Raw genomic sequence first — 19,004 nt, 5'->3', positions numbered from 1 at the left:
GTCATGCAGATTAGTATCAGAAGCGGGAATGATGCAAAGACCTGGACCGTGATGTCTAAGTCCTTGTGGAGAAAGTGTCAAGAATAATGAAGGAGTGGAAGATGATCTCAGAATGCCTTGTTAGTCTGCTGATCTGTGTTTTGAAGTGTATTCTCTCAGCTCACTCTCTTCAGGGTCTCCCAACTGAAGAATCTCAGCTACGGTCAGGAGGTCCCCTCCTCACAGGTCTCCCTCTCTCTCTCTATATATATATATATATATTTCTCTCTCTTTCTCTCTCTCTCTCTCTCTCTCTCTCAGTGGTATCATGGTATGGTGCCCCACTGTTTCTAGCCCTGAGGTACTGCACTATCTGTTTATGGCTTCCCTGTACTCTGTCCATCATTTTGTAAATAATCCCTTTTTAAAACTCTTCTAGAATTACCCAGTTTATGCAAATTATTTTCTGCCAAGGCCCTCACTTATATACTTACTTTGGTCTTTTACTCATGGACATATATACACTACTAAATGTAAAATAGATAGCTAGTGGAAAGCAGCCACATAGCACAGGGAGATCAGCTCCGTGCTTTGTGACCACCTAGAGGGGTGGGATAGGGAGGGTGGGAGGGAGACGCAAGAGGGAGGAGATATGGGGATGTATGTATATGTATAGCTGATTCACTTTGTTATAAAGCAGAAACTAACACACCATTGTAAAGCAATTATACTCCAATAAAGATGTTAAAAAAAAAAAAAGAATGAAGGAAAGCAGGTTCTTGATCTCTAAGTAGTTTTTCTAGATGTCTGCAGCCTGGGATGCCACAATATCACAGCTCTAGTATTGATCCTTCCAACAAACTGCAGACTTAGTAGAATTGGACTTGGCGTATATGTGGTTATTTGGTTGACCATGGCCAACATACATTTTGGAATCAGCCATTACTAATGCTGTGGTATTAGTTATAGTATGATGGTTTTAGTATTTATGTTAAGAGGTGAGAATGGTCATAACTATGGGCTCATAATTTATATCACTGGTACCTGATGGAATAATAGCAGTGATAATGATGATATTCAACAAAAGTCATTTGGGAAATTGAACTGTGGTCACCAGCTAATGTGGTGTACGTGGAAACACACTGTCCTGGGAGAAAATCAAAACATGAGAAAGAAAAATGACAGTTAACCCTAAATTTCTCAATAGCAACTTAAGAAAGGTACAAGTTCTAATTTTGGAAGGGGTAAAAATAATAGGGGTAGTAAAAAAGTATGATTGAACTGAAATGGTAAGTGAAATGCATTCTGATATGTTGTATATTCTAAACTTTTTCATCATGGATAATTCTAATACATGGATAGAGGAATCTTATTACTGTATTTCTTCTTATGAGGGGAGGTAAAATGTGTTATAATGACAAAAATCTGAATCTGTAGATCTGAGGCCCTGAGAAAACTGAACAGGGTCGGTGGTAGGTTGCAGGATCAGCCCTACAACTGGTCTAAGGTTCTGTTACAAGACTCCCAGGGACAGCTGGGAACTGGTCTTATTCTAATTCTGTAGCATAGAGTTAAGGAAGCATTTGGGCCAGGTTGTCAAGTTAGCCTGAGAAAGCTGAGGGTAATTAAGGAGGACTGTGTTTATGCCTGAGCGTCTCTACGATGCTCTGTAACCGTAGCGTACCCTACATAATGCCAAGACTGATGAGGTTTACTAGCTCAGGTGAGTGGCTCCTTGGCATGTATCCCTCAGTCTATTACTAGATAGTGTTGCTGAACTCTCTGTTTTGTATCTTGATGGCATGGATTTCTTTCTTTACCCTTCAGATCAGTGTTTTCAAACAGTATTTGTAACAACTCATTGGTAGGTTGTAAAATCAAGTTTGTGATGTACAAGCAGCATTGAAAGAAATAGAATAGGATAGAAAATATCAGAATGCCACACATGTAGAAAGGGAAATATAGTTTTGTGAAACCTTTGTGTTCCAGTATTATATACATATATTGGGTTGGCCAAAAATTTCGTTTGGATTTTTCATGACATCTTATGAAAAACCCGAACGAACTTTTTGGCCAATCCAATATTTAGATTGTGACATGTATATATATACATACATATATATGTTTTATATTATGTAAGACAATATAAAAAGTATTACTATTGGTTATAGTCAAAATCTGTAAGGCAGTGTTTTGGTTGACAGAGTGTCTGTGTGTGTTTTCTGTCAGCCTGAACTATTACTGACATATCAATACAGTGGTCATCCCTCTGAAAAAAATCCATACTTTGAGTAGCTCATATGATACTTCATTATTGTTATCATTAAATATTCAGGTAGTTAAGAATTTCTGATGCTATGGCTCACTAGGGAAGAGCTTGTAGCCCCTTCATGTAAGGCATACTCTAAGAGGCACACTTTTTTTTTTTTTTTTTTTTTTTTAAACATCTTTATTGGGGTATAATTGCTTTACAATTGTGTGTTAGTTTCTGCTTTATAACAAAGTGAATCAGTTATACATATACATATGTTCCCATATGTCTTCCCTCTTGCGTCTCCCTCCCTCCCACTCTCCCTATCCCACCCCTCCAGGCTGTCACAAAGCACCGAGCTAATATCCCTGTGCCTTGCGGCTGCTTCCCCCTAGCTATCTACCTTACTACGTTTGTTAGTGTGTATATGTCCATGACTCTCTCTCACCCTGTCAAAGCTCACCCTTCCCCCTCCGAGGCACACTTTTTAATTCTAATCCAGGACCATTGACACTGAACCTTTTCTATTTTATGAATGTAAACCTCCCTCCAGGGTGACTGTAATAGTGCCTTATAGTGGAATTCTGATATTTCGCCCTTTTGTATATGTCCCTGAGTCCTCCCTCCTGAAGAGTAAGACTTCTCACTCTTCTGAGTGATTCTGTGCGACCCTTCTGGTGACACACCTTTCCATTCTGGGTGGCTCAGAACCCTTCTGCCTTTGAAACTGAGTCCAAATCCTGCATCTTCTTTGTGACTCAGATCTCTTCTTTCTCTGTGTGACACTGGACACTACTCTATTTGCATTTTGGCTAAGAGCTTCTGAGTTTAGATCATAGATGGAATGTGACAATCCATGTCGTCTCTGAAGAGGACAGACTAACCTGAAAGAGCAGAGAGGGTTTGCTAAATTGTGCTCCACAACAGACTAAACTGGGCAGAGACAAGAGACAGGTACAGAGAAGCAGCAGGTAGAGGTGATTAACAGAGATTTCAAGTTAGCAAGAGAGTGTTCATCCACAGAAAGAACAAAGATCAGGTCTGCCTAATAGCTGACATGCTGGGACTCACTGAGTGCGGGTTTTTGGTTCTGACTGCCACTCAGTTCATTCTGGGAATGCCGGGGAATAGTTTCATGGGTTGGTCAATGGTAGCAGCTGGTTCAAGAACAAGAGAACCTCTTTGTCTGACTTCATCATCACTAACCGGGGTCTCTCCAGGATTGTTCTGCTGTGGATTCTCTTTTTTTTGTGTGTTACGCGGGCCTCTCACTGTTGCGGCCTCTCCCGTTGCGGAGCACAGGCTCCGGATGCGCAGGCTCAGTGGCCATGGCTCACGGGCCTAGCTGCTCCGCAGCATGTGGGATCTTCCCGGACTGCGGCACGAACCCGTGTCGCCTGCATTGGCAGGCGGACTCTCAACCACTGCGCCACCAGGGAAGCCCTCTGCTGTGGATTCTCTTGATTGATGGTGTTCTCTGCCAAACTCTACGATGAATAATTTGCAATCATGCAGATTAGTGATATTTTCTGCACATTTACAAACCATCTGAGCATTTGGCTTGCCACCTGTCTCAGTATCTTCTACTGCCTGAAAGTCTCCAGTTTCTCCCATCCTACGTTCCTCTGGCTCATGTGGAGAGTTTCCAGGTTGGTTGTATGGATGCTGTTGAGTACCCTGCTCTTATCATGTAGCAGTGCCGTCTCTCTGATCCATGAATTTAAGATCTATTCTGTTCTCAGTGGAATTGATGGAACAGGGAATGTGACTGAACCCTTTAGAAAGAAAAGAAATGAATATAAGCTGATCCATGTTCTTGGGACTCTGTGGGACTTCCCTCTCTTAATTGTATCTCTAGCTTCCTACTTTCTGCTCATCCTCTCCCTGGGGAGGCATATGCGGCAGATGCAGCAAAACTTTACGAGCACCAGATATCCAAGTACTGAGGCCCACAAGAGGGCCATCAAAATCATCCTTTCCTTCTTCTTTCTCTTCCTACTTTACTTTCTTTTCTTTTCAATTTTGACATGCAGTTATTTCTACCAGCAACTGAGGTGATTATGATGACTGGAGAAGTAATTACAATGTTAAATCCTGCTGGCCGCTCATATATTCTCATTCTGGGAAATAATAAGCTGAAGCAGATGTTCATGGAGATGCTTTGGTGTGAGCCTGGTCATCTGAAGCCTGGATCCAAGGAACCCGTTTTTCCATAGAGCATCTGCGGGCACAGGAGGGAGCCTAGGAGTCCTTAGACCTGGCTCAGGATTGCAGGGCTCTTCCTTACCCTCCCTTGGCACCACTTCTGTCACATCAGTAGGAGAGACACTACTGCTTCATTCTGTCCCACTCGGGGACACTTCTCATGGCCTCTCCTTGTATGGTTGTTTTGGAGAGGGTGAAATAGTCTTTGGAAAGTGTCAGTGTGGTAAAACACTCACTATATAGACATGGAGTTGTATTTTAATAACTATTAGCTCCACATAATGATCTGATTATTAACTTTAACTTAAAGTTTATACTGATAGCAATGTAGTGATCTACAGGGGAAAGAGTAAAAGCATTGCAGTCCCACAGACTTGGATTTGAATTCTGGTTCTGTCCATTTTCCAAGACTTTTTGGCCTTAGGTGAGTTACTTTAATTACCTCTCTTCCCCCTTTTAAAAATGCGGACTGTGATACTGACCTCACAGGGTTTTAGAGATTCATGAGACAATGTGTGCCATCGTTTCAGCTCAGTGTATTGTGTCAGCATGCAGTAGGTGAAGCTGTTAGTGTAACAGACCGTGAATTGTGTGGTAACAGCAATTCCCACAAGAGGCCAGTTTCCACAAATCCACTGTGTAATGACAAGCAGTGGAATGAAAATCAAGACCCTTGGATACTAGGTTCTAATCCAGTCTGGTGGTTAAGTCATTTTACTTCAGTTTCAGTCGTCCTTTGCATTCCTTTATCATTTTGCTAAAGTCGATTTTCAAGTCATTTTTAATTTTTTAGACTGGGCAAAAATCCCAACAGTTTTTTAGTTTGTTTAATTAACCAAGATGCATATCTGCTTTTAAAATTTCAGAGTTTTATAAAAAAATATAAGCAGTTTTTGTAAGTATAATCACTTTTATTTTAATAAAATTATGTAGGTATTGATTTCCTTCCTGTCACTGAACAGTGCTGACAAGTCAATGAGAATATTGTTGCTTGAGATCTCTAACTTGTAAACATATTTAGGACACATGGCAATTCTGAATCTGGATTTCTATCACTAATGGGGCTCTCAGGTATAAAGTTTTGGGGCTAAGAATGTGTACCAGACGGCCTGTGTTCAAATCCTGACCCTGCCCTTACAAACTGGGTGACCTTGGGGAAGTTTCTTAACCTCTCTCTATTTCACTTTCCTCATTTGTAAAATGGGAATAGTAATAGTATTTTTTCGATAGGTTGTTGGAAGGAATGAGTGAGTTAACACATGAAAACTGCTTAGAGTCCCACATGGAGTAAATAATCAATACTGCTATTATTATTATTGTTGTTATTTTATGAAGGGGTTACATTCTGACATAGCATGAAAGATCACCACATTACTTGGCATTTTGTCATATGTAACCAAAAATGAATTCTCGGGTTGTTCTGATTTATATATTCATTTTCAAAATTATAGACATTTTCAAAATGTCTTTTGGTCTGTATTGTTTGCTTTCAAATTGATACATACCTCTCGGGGCTGCTAGGAGAATTCCTAATCCTGACATAACTTAAAATTCTCTTTCAAAAAGGTATCTGTTGAAACTTATAAGAATGATTTAATATTCATTCATAATTCACTAAAAAAGAAGGATTCTGAAACAAGTACTTCTGTAATTAATAAAAGTATCTGCTTCTTTTCAGCACAGGGAAGTTTAACGGTGGAATAACCATGCTGTCTCAGTTGGTGTCTGCTTTGTTCACCCTAAAGCCTGCTCTGGGATTCATCCTCACCCACTCTGAACACTCGTTCCTACTTCCTGTCACTTTGACAGCTTCCCTACTTAGCCCTGACTTTCTGATTCTTTAGCCCTTACCTGAGTTCCTGATTCTGCCTTCTGCTTTGGGTGTGGGGATTTTCTTCTCTTTTAGTTGAACATAACATTTTACTAGAGATTTTGGCTTGGCTGTTGTTTGTTTCCTGGTGCCTTTGGCTAACTTCTGAAGGACTCCTCCTCTGACTGAGAAATTTCTCCTGAGGCTCCATGAAATCCTACCCTGATCTAACAGATTCAGATGTGCTGCAGTAAACTTGCTCAAGTTACCACTACTGTTCATTCCACTGGAGCCTGGAATATGGATGGAAAATGTAGAATTTCCTGATAGGGAGCCTGTTGTGGTAGTCCAATTGGCTGAGTGCAGAGTTTCCTTCCCTGGGAGTAAATGAAATCAGATTCATAGGTGTGGCATTCCCAACCCCTGTCCTGTTTCCGCTTTCAGAGAAATTTGGAGGTGACACATGGAAAAGCTCAGACTTTGTTATGCAACTTCATCAACATGTGGACTTCCCTTAAGTGGGGATATGCGTCTGAGTAGTGGGCGGGTTGCCGAGGAAAGGAGTCTTGTTGCTGGAGGCACACTGAAGGGAAGTTTAGCTATTTTGGAGAGGATATGGTCTTCTGAATCTATCAGGGAAAATACTTAATTTGCCAGCTCCTCACCAAGTCCCAGGCCATGGGGAAGAACTACCTAATGCCTCACTCCCATTTTTGAGAAACCCTGGAAGCGGCCATTTTGTTTGTTTTGTTTTGCTTTCAATAAATTAACTTTAGTTGCTAAATCCCTTAAGACTCTTAAATCTAGTTGTTTCATGCACAAAGGACTAGAGCATGGCTTGGTTCCCACACTGTGACCAGGGTCAAAGTATGGGAATGAGAATTGTCCCCACATTTGGAGTCCAGTTACATGCTGGAGCTTGTTCCTAAGCCACGTGTCTGTGCCAAGTGCATCTGTTCTTCGGTGTATTGCATGGGGCTTTAGCACAGGAATCAACAGCAACTTATGACAGTACCTCCTGAAACCTTCCAAGTTTCCACCAGGGCCCCCTATGTTCCATGTCTCGTGGAACTACTCGTTTTTGATACTCTCTGACCTCTTAGGCCAAGTTCATAGCTCCTCACAGTTAATGAGATTGAACCATAGTTTGGTCCCAGGAGGATTATGAATGGAAAACAAACAAACAAAACCAAACTCCCCCCAAAATTACATTCCAACATTTCTTAAACAGTTTCAGAGCCTACCAATGCTCTTTACCTTATACCAATACAATATCCCTGATATTCCCCAGCTGTTGATGAACAGGGCTATCTAGAGGATCTGCAAGTTGTGTTTGTGATTTTCTTGATTTGGGATAAGTGGAAAGGAAAGTCAATGTTATTTGTTCATAATCTGTGAGAAATTCTGTTTTAAGAAAGCAAAAGTGACCTTATAAACCTCCAACAAGTGCTGCTGCTGCTTGTATATTATTTTCGGGTATTTCTACATTTTGCTGGACTAGAAAAATGTATAATGTAGTGGCTAAGAATGTTAGTTCTGGAATGACACATTTGGGTTCAAATCCTGACCCTACCACTTGTTAGATGCATGATCTTTGGCAAGTTACTAAACCTCCTTGGACTTCACAGTTTCCTTTGCTATAAAATAGGCATCCTTCATGGGATTGGTATGAGGATTAAATGTATAGAAAGTGTTTTAGCAACTAAAGCATAGTAAATGCATAACAAATATTAGCTATTAGTAACCTATCAAGGGTTGAGCTGGAAGTATGTACCTCTTGGAGTCCTACTCTTATGACACTGAATCCATGAAGTTTATTGTTGCTGGTGGTATAAGGGGACATGATATAAGGGAAAGCCTACTGTTTTCAGCCCCCAGGGGATGGTGGAAAGGAGAAGAGGGAGAAAGAAAAGGGATTGCAAGTAGGGTAGGTGAGAGTCCTGGTTTTCCTCCTCTTTGAGGACTGGCTGCAAGCTCCCTGTTTGCAGTCAGTAGGAGCAAAGTACAGGCACAGACTCAGCCTTGAATGCTGCAGGAGAGAAGCGTGGCATGGGGAGGATGTCTCAGAGGTTTTTATTTTTAAATCTGTGGAAGATGAACATTGTTCTGAAGCTATTCTTTGCATTATCCCATTGGATTAAACTCTTCCCTCAACCACAGGTGGAGACTCAGGAGAAAAACTCTAATACTTTTAGACAAAATTAGGAACCTTATTTTTTCTCGACATATCTTAGTTTGCAGAGTGAGTGAATTTTGTTGCCCACACTATAATTAAATTGTCCGTGTAACCTGGTGGAGCTCGCCCAGTGACCAGAGGGATATTTCCAGGTTAACCCTGAAAAATATATTATCAGATGTTCATGAGTAGACTTTCTTGACATGTTCCGTCTAGCCTGGGTATCTGTCTGTTGTCAAATAGGGCACTCACAGCCACAGAGAGGGATGATTGCTGAAGCTTTCTTGGTTGCTCAGGTTTGCACCCTTACTGCTCAGCTGGCAGATCTCTTTGAGAAAGGGATGGGTTCTGGCTACCTGTCAGACGCTGCTGTGATATTTCAGGAATAAATAAATTCCTTACTCCATTTTGATTCTGGATTATCCTGATTCTAGTTCGTTCATTCATACCACAGACATTTATTTAACACTCTCTCTGCACCAAACACTGTACTAGATCAGTTCTTATTCTCAACAGCATTGCATCTAGTGGGTAATAAAGACACAGAAATGAGTATTCCATGTCTATTGAAACAGATGCTTCAGATATGATAAAGCAATCCTCTTATCACCAGAGGGTTCTGGCACAGGTGATCTTTGTCTCTAGATCCCTTTTCTGGCAGCCATGAAAATGTACTGCTCACTTCTCCTGCTGTGGGGAGCAAGGTTGACTGAGGGCTCCAGCTGCTGAGATCCACACTTCCTGCAGGTTGCTGTCAGCCAGTGATGGAGACTGTGGAGTACTAAGGTAGGTCTGTTCTACTGAGACATGAGACTCTTCCAACAGGCAATTTTGGCCCAAGGACTCTCCGTCAGCTTGGGTGAACCTTTTTTGGAACTGTGTTGCAGTCTAGGGCTCTTCGTATCCAATTCTTCTTCCTTCTCCCTCCCTTTTTATAGGTGTCAGACCTACATTGCTGTCTGAATACTCTATTCACCTTCCTTTGCTCCCTGCCACCTAAAATCTCTTGAATGTCTAATCCTATTTAAGCCTATGCTTCTTGTCTTTTTAAAAGATATGTTAAGTGTTGTGTTTTCTCAAGTGCACTAGAATTTTGGAAATCATCCCAGATTCTTCCTTCTTCTTCAGCTTTAATATTCATTTGGTCACTAGATCCCTTTGGTTGTACTCTAAAAATTTTTCTCTCAGATGCCCCCCAGTCTCTTTTTCTGCTCTTTTCAGCCCATCAGAGTGACTCCAGCAGGATTTTAACTAGTTTCCTGTTTCCATTTCCATCCCCTTCCAGCAAAGCATTTCCACATTACTGGGATGTGGGCTTCATACAGTGAACATACAATCATGGCGCTCCTCTCTTAAAATCCTGCAGTGAGTCTCCATTGCTTTGGTTAAAGTCCAAATGCCTTAGCTTGGAATGAGAAGCCATTCATCACTTGGCCCCTATTTTCCTATCTGGTTTCATCTTCCAATTCCTTACTTTTTCAAAAGAACCTTGAACTACTTTAGTTCCCAAATGTCCATACTCTTCTAGCTGCTACACTCTTGCATAAGCTGCTTTCTTTGCCTAGAATTCCCTTTCTCACTTACTAGCTTTGTTAAATCCTCTTATCCTTCAAGACCTGTCTCCTCCAGGAAACTTTCTCTGGCTTTCTCAGATAAAGTTAAGGACTTATTCTGTGTGTTTTCCTAAAATGTTAGATCAAATTTCTGTAATGATTATTTATGTCCAAAATCTGTACCTATGGCGTAGATACTTCATGATCTGTCTCTTATTTATCTTTCCAGTTTTATCTGTCACCACTTCTTCCTCTCCTTGCATCCCCCCATTCTTCTGTTTTCTGAATTTACCACACTCTTTGTCACCTCTGAGTCTTCAGGTAGAGTTCTCCCCCTGTTCTAATATCCTTCTCCCTCCCACTGTACCCTTTGTTTTCCTTATTATAGCACCTAATACACTAATCTAATAGTCTATTTGTCTCTCCCACTATTCTGTGTGTTCTTAGAAGGCAGGTTGGGCTGTGGGTGATTCTTCTTTGTTTCCCCAGCACCTAACGTATAAGGGACTGGCTGATAATAACAATTTATTGAATGAATGAACCAATGAGGGGCGGCCTAGTGTACTGGAAAGAGCTCAGTCTCAGAAAGACGTTCCAACTTAACCACTGATTTTCTGTGACGCTTGGCAGTCACTTACTCTCTTTGATCTTAGTTTTCCTCACCTGTATGTAGAAATAACCAGATCTCCCTCCTAGAAATGTTTTGAAGATTAGCTGAGATTTGTGATGCCTGGTACACTGCTGGGAACATAATAAGCACTCAAAAAAGTCCAAGAAATAAAAGTTTTCTTCTTTCTTCCTCCTAAGCAATAGTGGTACTCTTTTGAAAACAATTCAAAGTTTGTAATTCCTATTGATCCGTGACTGATCTCATTATTTAAAGCCTTCATCAAATAAACTAAGTCACCCTTTTGCTTTGACTGTTTGCCCTAAAACTTTCCCTACAGATCTGCCAGGTAGTGGAGTTTGGACTCCCAGCTGCAGCACACCCACAAGTGAGTCTTCTTGGTTTCCAGTAAGTAGTCAGACTTACAAGACTGTCTTAGGCCACTCTGGCAGCAGTGTACTCAGATGGGTATAGTTCAAGGATCCAGTTCACTAGCAGGGAAGTGTCAGACCTTCTTCTTTTGCAGAGTCCTTGCTGCCAGTTATACAGTTCAGGTGCAAGGAGAAGAGATCCACATTTGGGTAAGGGTGGAAGCTTCCCTAAAATAAACGCCTCATGTCCCAAAGGATCCAATTTCTCTTGTAATAATTTCATAGACATAGCTCTCAGGGTTGAGCCAAGGGTTACACACCTAAGAGTCATCCATCACACTCAAGGAAGCAGGAGGTCTCCATAAGATATTTATATTTAACTGAAGGTCAAATTCTCATGCAGGGGGAGAAAGGATTTTGTTAACATTTTTTCCATAGTGACCCTTTTAGAAGTAACTTTTAGAAGTAACTTCAGATGGAGCCAGCTTACTCGTTGTTCTCGCTAGCCAACATGATCACATCTTAATTATAGTACCTCCTGCTACCGAGAACCCAACAGCTTGGCATATCAACCTCTGAATTGGGTCTGTTACTGCCCAACATTGGGTTTCCCCCTCTTTTTTGGAACATTTAACACTTTTTCTTTTAATTGAGGTATAGTTGATTTACAATGTTGTGTTACTGGTGTATAGCAAAGTGATTCAGATACATACATATATATATCCATATATCAACATACATATATATATCCATATATCAGCATACATATGTGGGTGTATATATATTCTTTTTCAGGTTTTTTTCCATTATAGTTTATTGCAAGATATTGAATATAGTTCCCTGTGCTATACAGTAGGTCCTTGTTGTTTATCTATTTTATACATAGTAGTGTATATCTGATAATCCCAAACTCCTGATTTATCCCTCCCCTGCCTTTCCCCTTTGGTAACCATAAGTTTGTTTCCTATGTCTGTGAGTCTGTTTCTGTTTTGTAAGTTCATTTGTGTCGGTTTTTAGATTTCACATGTAAGTGATATCATATGATATTTATCTTTCTCTGTCTGACTTATTTCACTTAGTATGATAATCTCTAGTTTCATCCATGTTGCTGCAAAGGGCATTATTTCATTCTTTTTTTTATGGCTGAGTATTATTCCATTGTATATGTATACACCACGTCTTCTTTATCCATTTATCTGTTGATGGATGTTTAGGTTGCTTCCATGTCTTGGCTATTGTAAATAGTGCTGCTATGAACATTGGGGTACATGTATCTTTTTGAATTAGAGTTTTCTCCAGATATATGCCCAGGAGTGAAATTGCTGGATCATCTGGTAGCTCTATTTTTAGTTGTTTAAGGAACCTCCAGACTTTTTTCATAGTGGCAGCACAACTTACATTCCCACGAACGGTGTACAAGGGGTCCCTTTTCTCCACACCCTATCTAGCATTTGTTATTTGTAGACTTTTTGATGATGTCTCTTCTGACAGGTGTGAGGTGATACCTCATTGTAGTTTTGATTTGCAGTCCTCTGATAATTGGCGATTTTGAGCATTTTTTCATGTGCCTATTAGCCATCTGTATGTCTTCTTTGGAGAAATGTCTATTTAGATCTTCTGCCCATTTTTTTATTGGGTTGTTTGTTTTTTTGATATTGAGCTGTATGAGCTGTTTGTATATTTTGGAAATTAAGCCTTTGTCAGTCGCATCGTTTGCAAATATTTTCTCCCAGTCTGTAGGGTCTTTTCATTTTGTTTATGTTTCCCTTTGTTGTGCAAAAGCTTATATGTTTGAAAAGTTCCATTTGTTTATTTTTGCTTTTATTTCTATTGATTTGGGAGACTGACCTAAGAAAACATTGCTATAATTTATGTCAGATAATGTTTTGCCTATGTTCTCTTCTAGGAGTTTTATGACATCATGTCTTATTTTTAAGTCTTTAAGCCCTTTTGAGTTTGTGTGTGTGTGTGTGTGTGTGTGTGTATGGTGTGAGGGAGTGTTTCATTGATTTACATGCAGCTGTCCAGCTTTCCCAACACCGCTTGCTGAAGAGACTGTCTTTTCTCCATTTTATATATTCTTGCCTTCTTTGTCGAAGCTTATTGACCATAGGTGTGTGGGTTTATTTCTGGACTCTCTGTTCTGTTCCATTGATCCATGTCTGTTTTTGTGCCAGTACCATGATGTTTTGATTACCATAGCTTTGTAATATTGTCTAAAGTTTGAGAGGGTTATGCCTCCAGCTTTGTTCTTCTTTCTCAGGATTGCTTTGGCAATTCTGGGTCTTTTTGTGTTTCCGTATAAATTTTAGTATTATTTGTTCTAGTTCTATGAAAAATGTCTTGGGTAATTTGATAGTGATTGCATTAAATCTGTAGATTGCTTTGGGTAGTATGGCCACTTAAGCAATATTAATTCTTCCAATCCAAGAGCCTGGGATATCTTTACATTTCTTTGAATCACCTTCAGTTTCCTTTATCAGTGTTTTATAGTTCTCAGCGTATGTCTTTCATCTCCTTGGTCAGGTTTATTCCTAAGTATTTTTTTGATGTGATTTTAAAAGGGATTTTTTTTTTACTTTCCCTTTCTGATATTTCATTATTGGTGTAAAGAAATGCAACCAATTTCTGTATATTAATCTTGTATCCTGCTCTCTTGCTGAATTTATCAATTCTTTTGTGTGGAGTCCTTAGGGTTTTCTATATATAGTATCATGTCATCTACATATAATGACAATTTTACCTCTTCCCTTCCAATTTGGGTACCTTTTATTTCTTTTTCTTGTCTTTTTCTTGTCTGATTACTGTGGCTAGGACTTCCAGTACTATGTTGAATAGAAGTGGTGAGACTCGGCATCCTTTTCTTTTCCAGATTTTAGTGGGAAGGCTTTCAGCTTTTCACCTTTGAGTATTATGTTGGTTATGTATTTGCTATAAATAGCTTTTATTATGTAGAGATAAGTTCCCTCTATACCCACTTTGGTAAGAGTTTTTATCATGAATGGATGTTGAATTTTATCAAATGCTTTTTCTGTGTCTATTGAGATGGTCATGTGGTTTTTGTCTTTTGTTGATGTGGTGTATCACAATAATTGATTTGTGTATGTTGAACCATCCTTGTGACCCTGGGATGAATCCGACTTCATCATGTTTTTATGTGTTGTTGGATTCGGTTTGCTAATATTTTGTTGAGAACTTTTTCATCTATATTCATCAAAGATATTAACGTGTAATTTTCTTTTTTGGCAGTGTCTTTGTCTGGTTTTGGTATCAGGGTGATGGTGGCTTCATAGAATGACTTTGGGAGTGTTCCCTCCTCTTCAGTCTTTTGGTAGAGTTTGAGAAGGATTGGCATAAGTTCTTCTTTGTATGTATTTTAGAATTCCCCAGTGAAGCCATCTGGTCTTGGACTTTTGTTTGCTGGGAGATATTTTTTTTTTTATTACAGATTTCTATTTCACTTCTAGTGATCAGTCTGTTCAAATTATCTATTTCTTCTTAATTCAGTTTTGGTGGGCTCTGTGTTTCTAGAAGCTTGTCCATTTCTTCTAGGTTGTCCAATTTGTTGGCATATAATTAATTGTTCATAGTATTCTCTTACGGTTTTTTTGTATTTCTGCCGTGTCAGTTATTCTTCCTCTTTCATTTCTTATTTTGTTTATTTGAGTTCTCTGTCTTTTCTTCTTGGAAATCCTGGCCAGAGCTTTGTCAATTTTGCTTATCCTTTCAAAAAATAAGCTCTTGGTTTAATTGTTTCTTTTCCTATTTTTTAAAATCTGTATTTTATTTATTTCCTCTCTGATCTTTACTATTATTCCTTCTGCTGACTTTAGGTTTTATTTGTTCTTCTTTTTCTAATTCTTTTAGGTGGTAGTTTAGGTTATTTGAGATTTTTTTCTTGTTTTTTGAGAAAGGCCTGTATTGCTGTGAACTTCCCTCTTAGGACTGCTGTTGCTGCATCCCATAGATTTTATATGGTTGTATTTTCATTGTTATTTGTCTCAGGTATTTTTTTTTAACATCTTTATTAGAGTATAATTGCTTTACAATGGTGTGTTAGTTTCTGCTTTATAACAAAGTGAATCAGTTATACATATACATATGTTCCCATAGCTCTTCCCTCTTGCATCTCCCTCCCTACCACCCTCCCTATCCCACCCCTCTAGGTGGTCACAAAGCACCGAGCTGATCTCCCTGTGCTATGGGGCTGCTTCCCACTAGCTAGCTGTTTTATGTTTGGTAGTGTATATATGTCCATGCCACTCTCTCACTTTGTCACAGCTTACCCTTCTCCCTCCCCATATCCTCAAGTCCATTCTCTAGTAGGTCTGTGTCTTTTTTCCCATCTTACCCCTATGTTCTTCATGACTTACTTCACTCTGTATGACAGACTCTAGGTCCATCCACCTCACTACAAATAACTCAATTTCATTTCTTTTTATAGCTGAGTAATATTTCATTGTATATATGTGCCACATCTTCTTCATCCATTCATCTGATGATGGACACTTAGGTTGCTTCCATCTCCTGGCTATTGTAAATAGAGCAGCAATGAACATTTTTGTACATGACTCTTTTTGAATTATGGATTTCTCAGGGTATATGCCCGGTAGTGGGATTGCTGGGTCGTATGGTAGCTCTACTTGTAGTTTTTTAAGGAACCTCCGTAATGTTCTCCATAGTGGCTGTACCAATTCACATTCCCACCAGCAGTGCAAGAGTGTTCCCTTTTCTCCACACCCTCTCCAGCATTTATCGTTTCTAGATTTTTTGATGATGGCCATTCTGACTGGTGTGAGATGGTATCTCATTGTAGTTTTGATTTGCATTTCTCTAATGATTAATGATGTTGAGCATTCTTTCATATGTTTGTTGACAATCTGTATATCTTCTTTGGAGAAATGTCAATTTAGGTCTTCTGCCCATTTCTGGATTGGGTTGTTTGTTTTTTTGCTATTGAGCTGCATGAGCTGCTTGTAAATTGTGGAGATTAATCCTTTGTCAGTTGCTTCATTTGCAAATATTTTCTCCCATTCTGAGGGTTGTCTTTTGGTCTTGTTTATGGTTGCCTTTGCTGTGCAAAAGCTTTTAAGTTTCATTAGGTCCCATTTGTTTATTTTTGGTTTTTATTTTCATTTCTCTAGGAGGTGGGGCAAAAAGGATCTTGCTGTGATTTATGTCGTAGAGTGTTCTGCCTATGTTTTCCTCTAAGAGTTTTATACTCTCTGGCCTTACATTTAGGTCTTTAATCCTGTCTCAGGTATTTTTTAATTTCCTCTTGGATTTCATCACTGACTCTTTTTTTTAAAAAAAATAATTTGTTATTTGGCTGTGTGGGTCTTAGTTGCGGCATGTGAGATCTGTAGTTGAGGCATGCGTGATCTAGTTCCCTGACCAGGGATTGAACCTGGGCCCCCTGCATTGGGAGCGCAGAGCCTTAGCCACTGGACCACCAGGGAAGTCCTCCATTGGTTTTTTAGTAGCATGTTGTTTAGTCTCCATGTAATCGTTTTTTTCTCATTTTTCTCTCTGTGGTTGATTTCTAGTTTCATGCCGTGTGGTCAGAAAAGATGTTTGAAATACTTTCTATCCTCTTAAATTTGTTGAGGCTTGTTTTGTGTCCTAGTGTGTAGTCTGTCCTAGAGAATGTTCCATGTGCACTTGAAAAGAATGTGTATTCTGTTTCTTTTGAATGTAATGTCCTGAAAATATCAATTTAGTCTAACTGTTCTATTGTGTCATTTAGGATCTCTGTTGCCTTATTGATTTTCTGTCTAGAAGATCTGTCCGTTGATATGAGCAGGGTGTTAAAGTCTCCTACTGTTATTGTATTCCTATCAGTTTCTCCCTTTATGTCTGTTAGCATTTGTCTTATGTGTTTAGCTGTTCCTATATTGGGTGCATATATATTAACGAATGTAATATCCTCCTCTTGTGTTGATCTTTTTATCATTATAGAGTGTCTTTCTTTCTATTTCTTCATGGCCTTGGTTTTAAAGTCTATTTTGTCTGATAGGAGTATTGCAACCCTCTTTTATTGTCATTTCCATTGCATGAACTATCTTCTTCCATCCCCTCACTTTCAATCTATCTGTGTCCTTCGCCCTAAAGTAGGTCTCTTGTAGGCAGCATATTGTAGGCTATTGTTTTATTATCAGATCTGCCATTCTCTGTCTTTTGATTGGAGCATTTAGTCCATTGACATTTGAGTAATTATTGATAGATAATTATTGCCATTTTAAACCTTGTTTTGCGGTCGATTTTATATTTCTTCTTTGTTCCTTTGTTTTTCTTTTTTGTTTTTCCTTTTGTGTTTTGAAGGTTTTCTTTGTATTATGCTTGAGTTCTTTTCTTTTTGGTTTTTGTGAATCCATTGTATGTTTTTGATTTGTAACCACAAACTCTGGTTTTCAAGTATGGAACATTTAATTCTTATATCTTACTCCATATTGTTTATTCTGTTTAAATGTGGTAGTTATAATATTTTAACTTAATTACTTCAATGTAGTAATCTATTTTGTAGATAGTTAAGTAGAGATATGTGCTCTGATATAATCTTTGCTTTAACTGTTGCCTTGCTTACTCTGTGTTACTTCTTTGATCTGGGCATGCCTCTGTCAGTGCCCATTAGTTTTGTACAGAAAGCTAGGTTCTAGATCAGGGAGTTCCTCCAGGCTTGCCTTCCTGTCGTCTTTCTTAAAGAGCCTCAGGAATTTACTCTTCTCTTCTGGACCTGGTAATTTTCGTATCTTAGCTCCTTCTTCTTATCTGTTCCTATTTGGATTTGGTAATAAGTCTTTGTATGCATTACCTTGCTGCTAGTTTGGTAACCTACATGTGGCTGCATCCAGGATTGTGGCTTGGCTTCACCCAACTGCTGGAGTAGGTAAGAGTATCATACTCTTGCACTCACTCATGGTCTTTGAGAATGTAATTTGCCAGGCATATTGTACCCTTTACTACCTAAGAAACTACAGGGAAATCGGGCAGTGATATGACTATCTATTTTGCCCACAAAACTATAACTGAAACATTACTGTGTATCTAGTACCAGAATACTTTGATTGGCAGTTAAATGCCTGAGAGAAAGTAGCCACATGTGTTCTAAGCATAAACCAGGTCTATAAAGGAAACACATGAAATGGCTGACATTTCTTTTCCAAGAAAAAGCAGATCACAGCAAATTATTATGACACAAGTCTATATAGGTGCCTGGGGAAGAAATGAAAGTAAAAGAACCATCATGAAAGGGTGAAACTAGTTGAAAAAGGCTTTCTCCAGGAGGTGTGGGGTTCTTGAACTTAATCTATTAGATAACTGTAAATTGCTATAGATGCTAAGGGTTGAAAGAGTAAAATTGGCATGGCCAGAATGACAGATGGAGAAAATGGTTGCAACATCAACAGATGAGAGGAGAGAGAGAGAAGCTGGATTTGGGTAATCCGTGCTTTTGTGGTTGGGGGAGTGGATGGGTAGGAGGGAGGCATGAGAATTCCCACCATATTCTGGGGTTGCTATTAAGAAAAGCTGCATTCACTGTGAAACAAACATGCTGGACTGGAACTCAGTCGTTTGCTTTTGAAGTCCTTGGAGCCTGCCATAATTCCTCGCTCTAGCTTTCCTTCTCTTGGAGAAGTGGACTCCCAGGTTCACCTTGGCTGTTTTAATTAGGCATTTCTAGGGAAAACAGGATATGAATGAAGAAATAGTAATGCAATCCTTGGAAGATTTGCATCTCAGTAAAGCAGCTGGCTCTAGACCACTGATTGCTCGTTTGTCACACTGGGGAAAATTAAAGGAAGTATCTTTCCCAGCTTGGTACTGGTGCCTACTTGTACCTTTCAATATTTTTCCTGCTCCCAGCATCAACACCGCAACTGCTGAATCCTCAGTGACTAAAGACACTTCAGACATTCTTTTCTCTTTCTGTTATTGTCTCAGTGATTTTGACTTTTGTAGGACTTATCGTGAATCTCTTTATTGTAGTAGTCAGTTACAATACTTGGGTCAAAAGCCACAGAATCTCCTCTTCTGATAGACTCCTGTTCAGCT

The 19,004-nt window shown here is 39.3% G+C and overlaps 1 protein-coding gene across 1 annotated transcript; it reads left to right on the top strand.

Annotated features, from left to right (window-relative positions):
• The first annotated feature begins 591 nt into the window (after positions 1 to 591).
• On the top strand, positions 592 to 18,940 carry TAS2R3 (taste 2 receptor member 3). Its single transcript, XM_022579372.3, is given in 4 exon segments — positions 592 to 3,363; positions 3,366 to 3,482; positions 3,672 to 4,268; positions 4,271 to 18,940. Coding segments are annotated over 4 exon segments (966 nt in total). The 5' UTR covers positions 592 to 3,287; the 3' UTR covers positions 4,447 to 18,940.
• The last annotated feature ends 64 nt before the right edge of the window (positions 18,941 to 19,004 follow it).

The sequence above is a fragment of the Delphinapterus leucas genome, chromosome 9 (genome assembly GCF_059928025.1).
Source record: "Delphinapterus leucas isolate spDelLeu-1000000601 "Yukka" chromosome 9, BTC_Dleu_Yukka2, whole genome shotgun sequence".
Taxonomy (NCBI): Eukaryota; Metazoa; Chordata; class Mammalia; order Artiodactyla; family Monodontidae; genus Delphinapterus; species Delphinapterus leucas.
The sequence above is the reverse complement of the archived record's forward strand: the minus strand, read 5'-3'. Positions and strand labels throughout refer to the sequence as shown.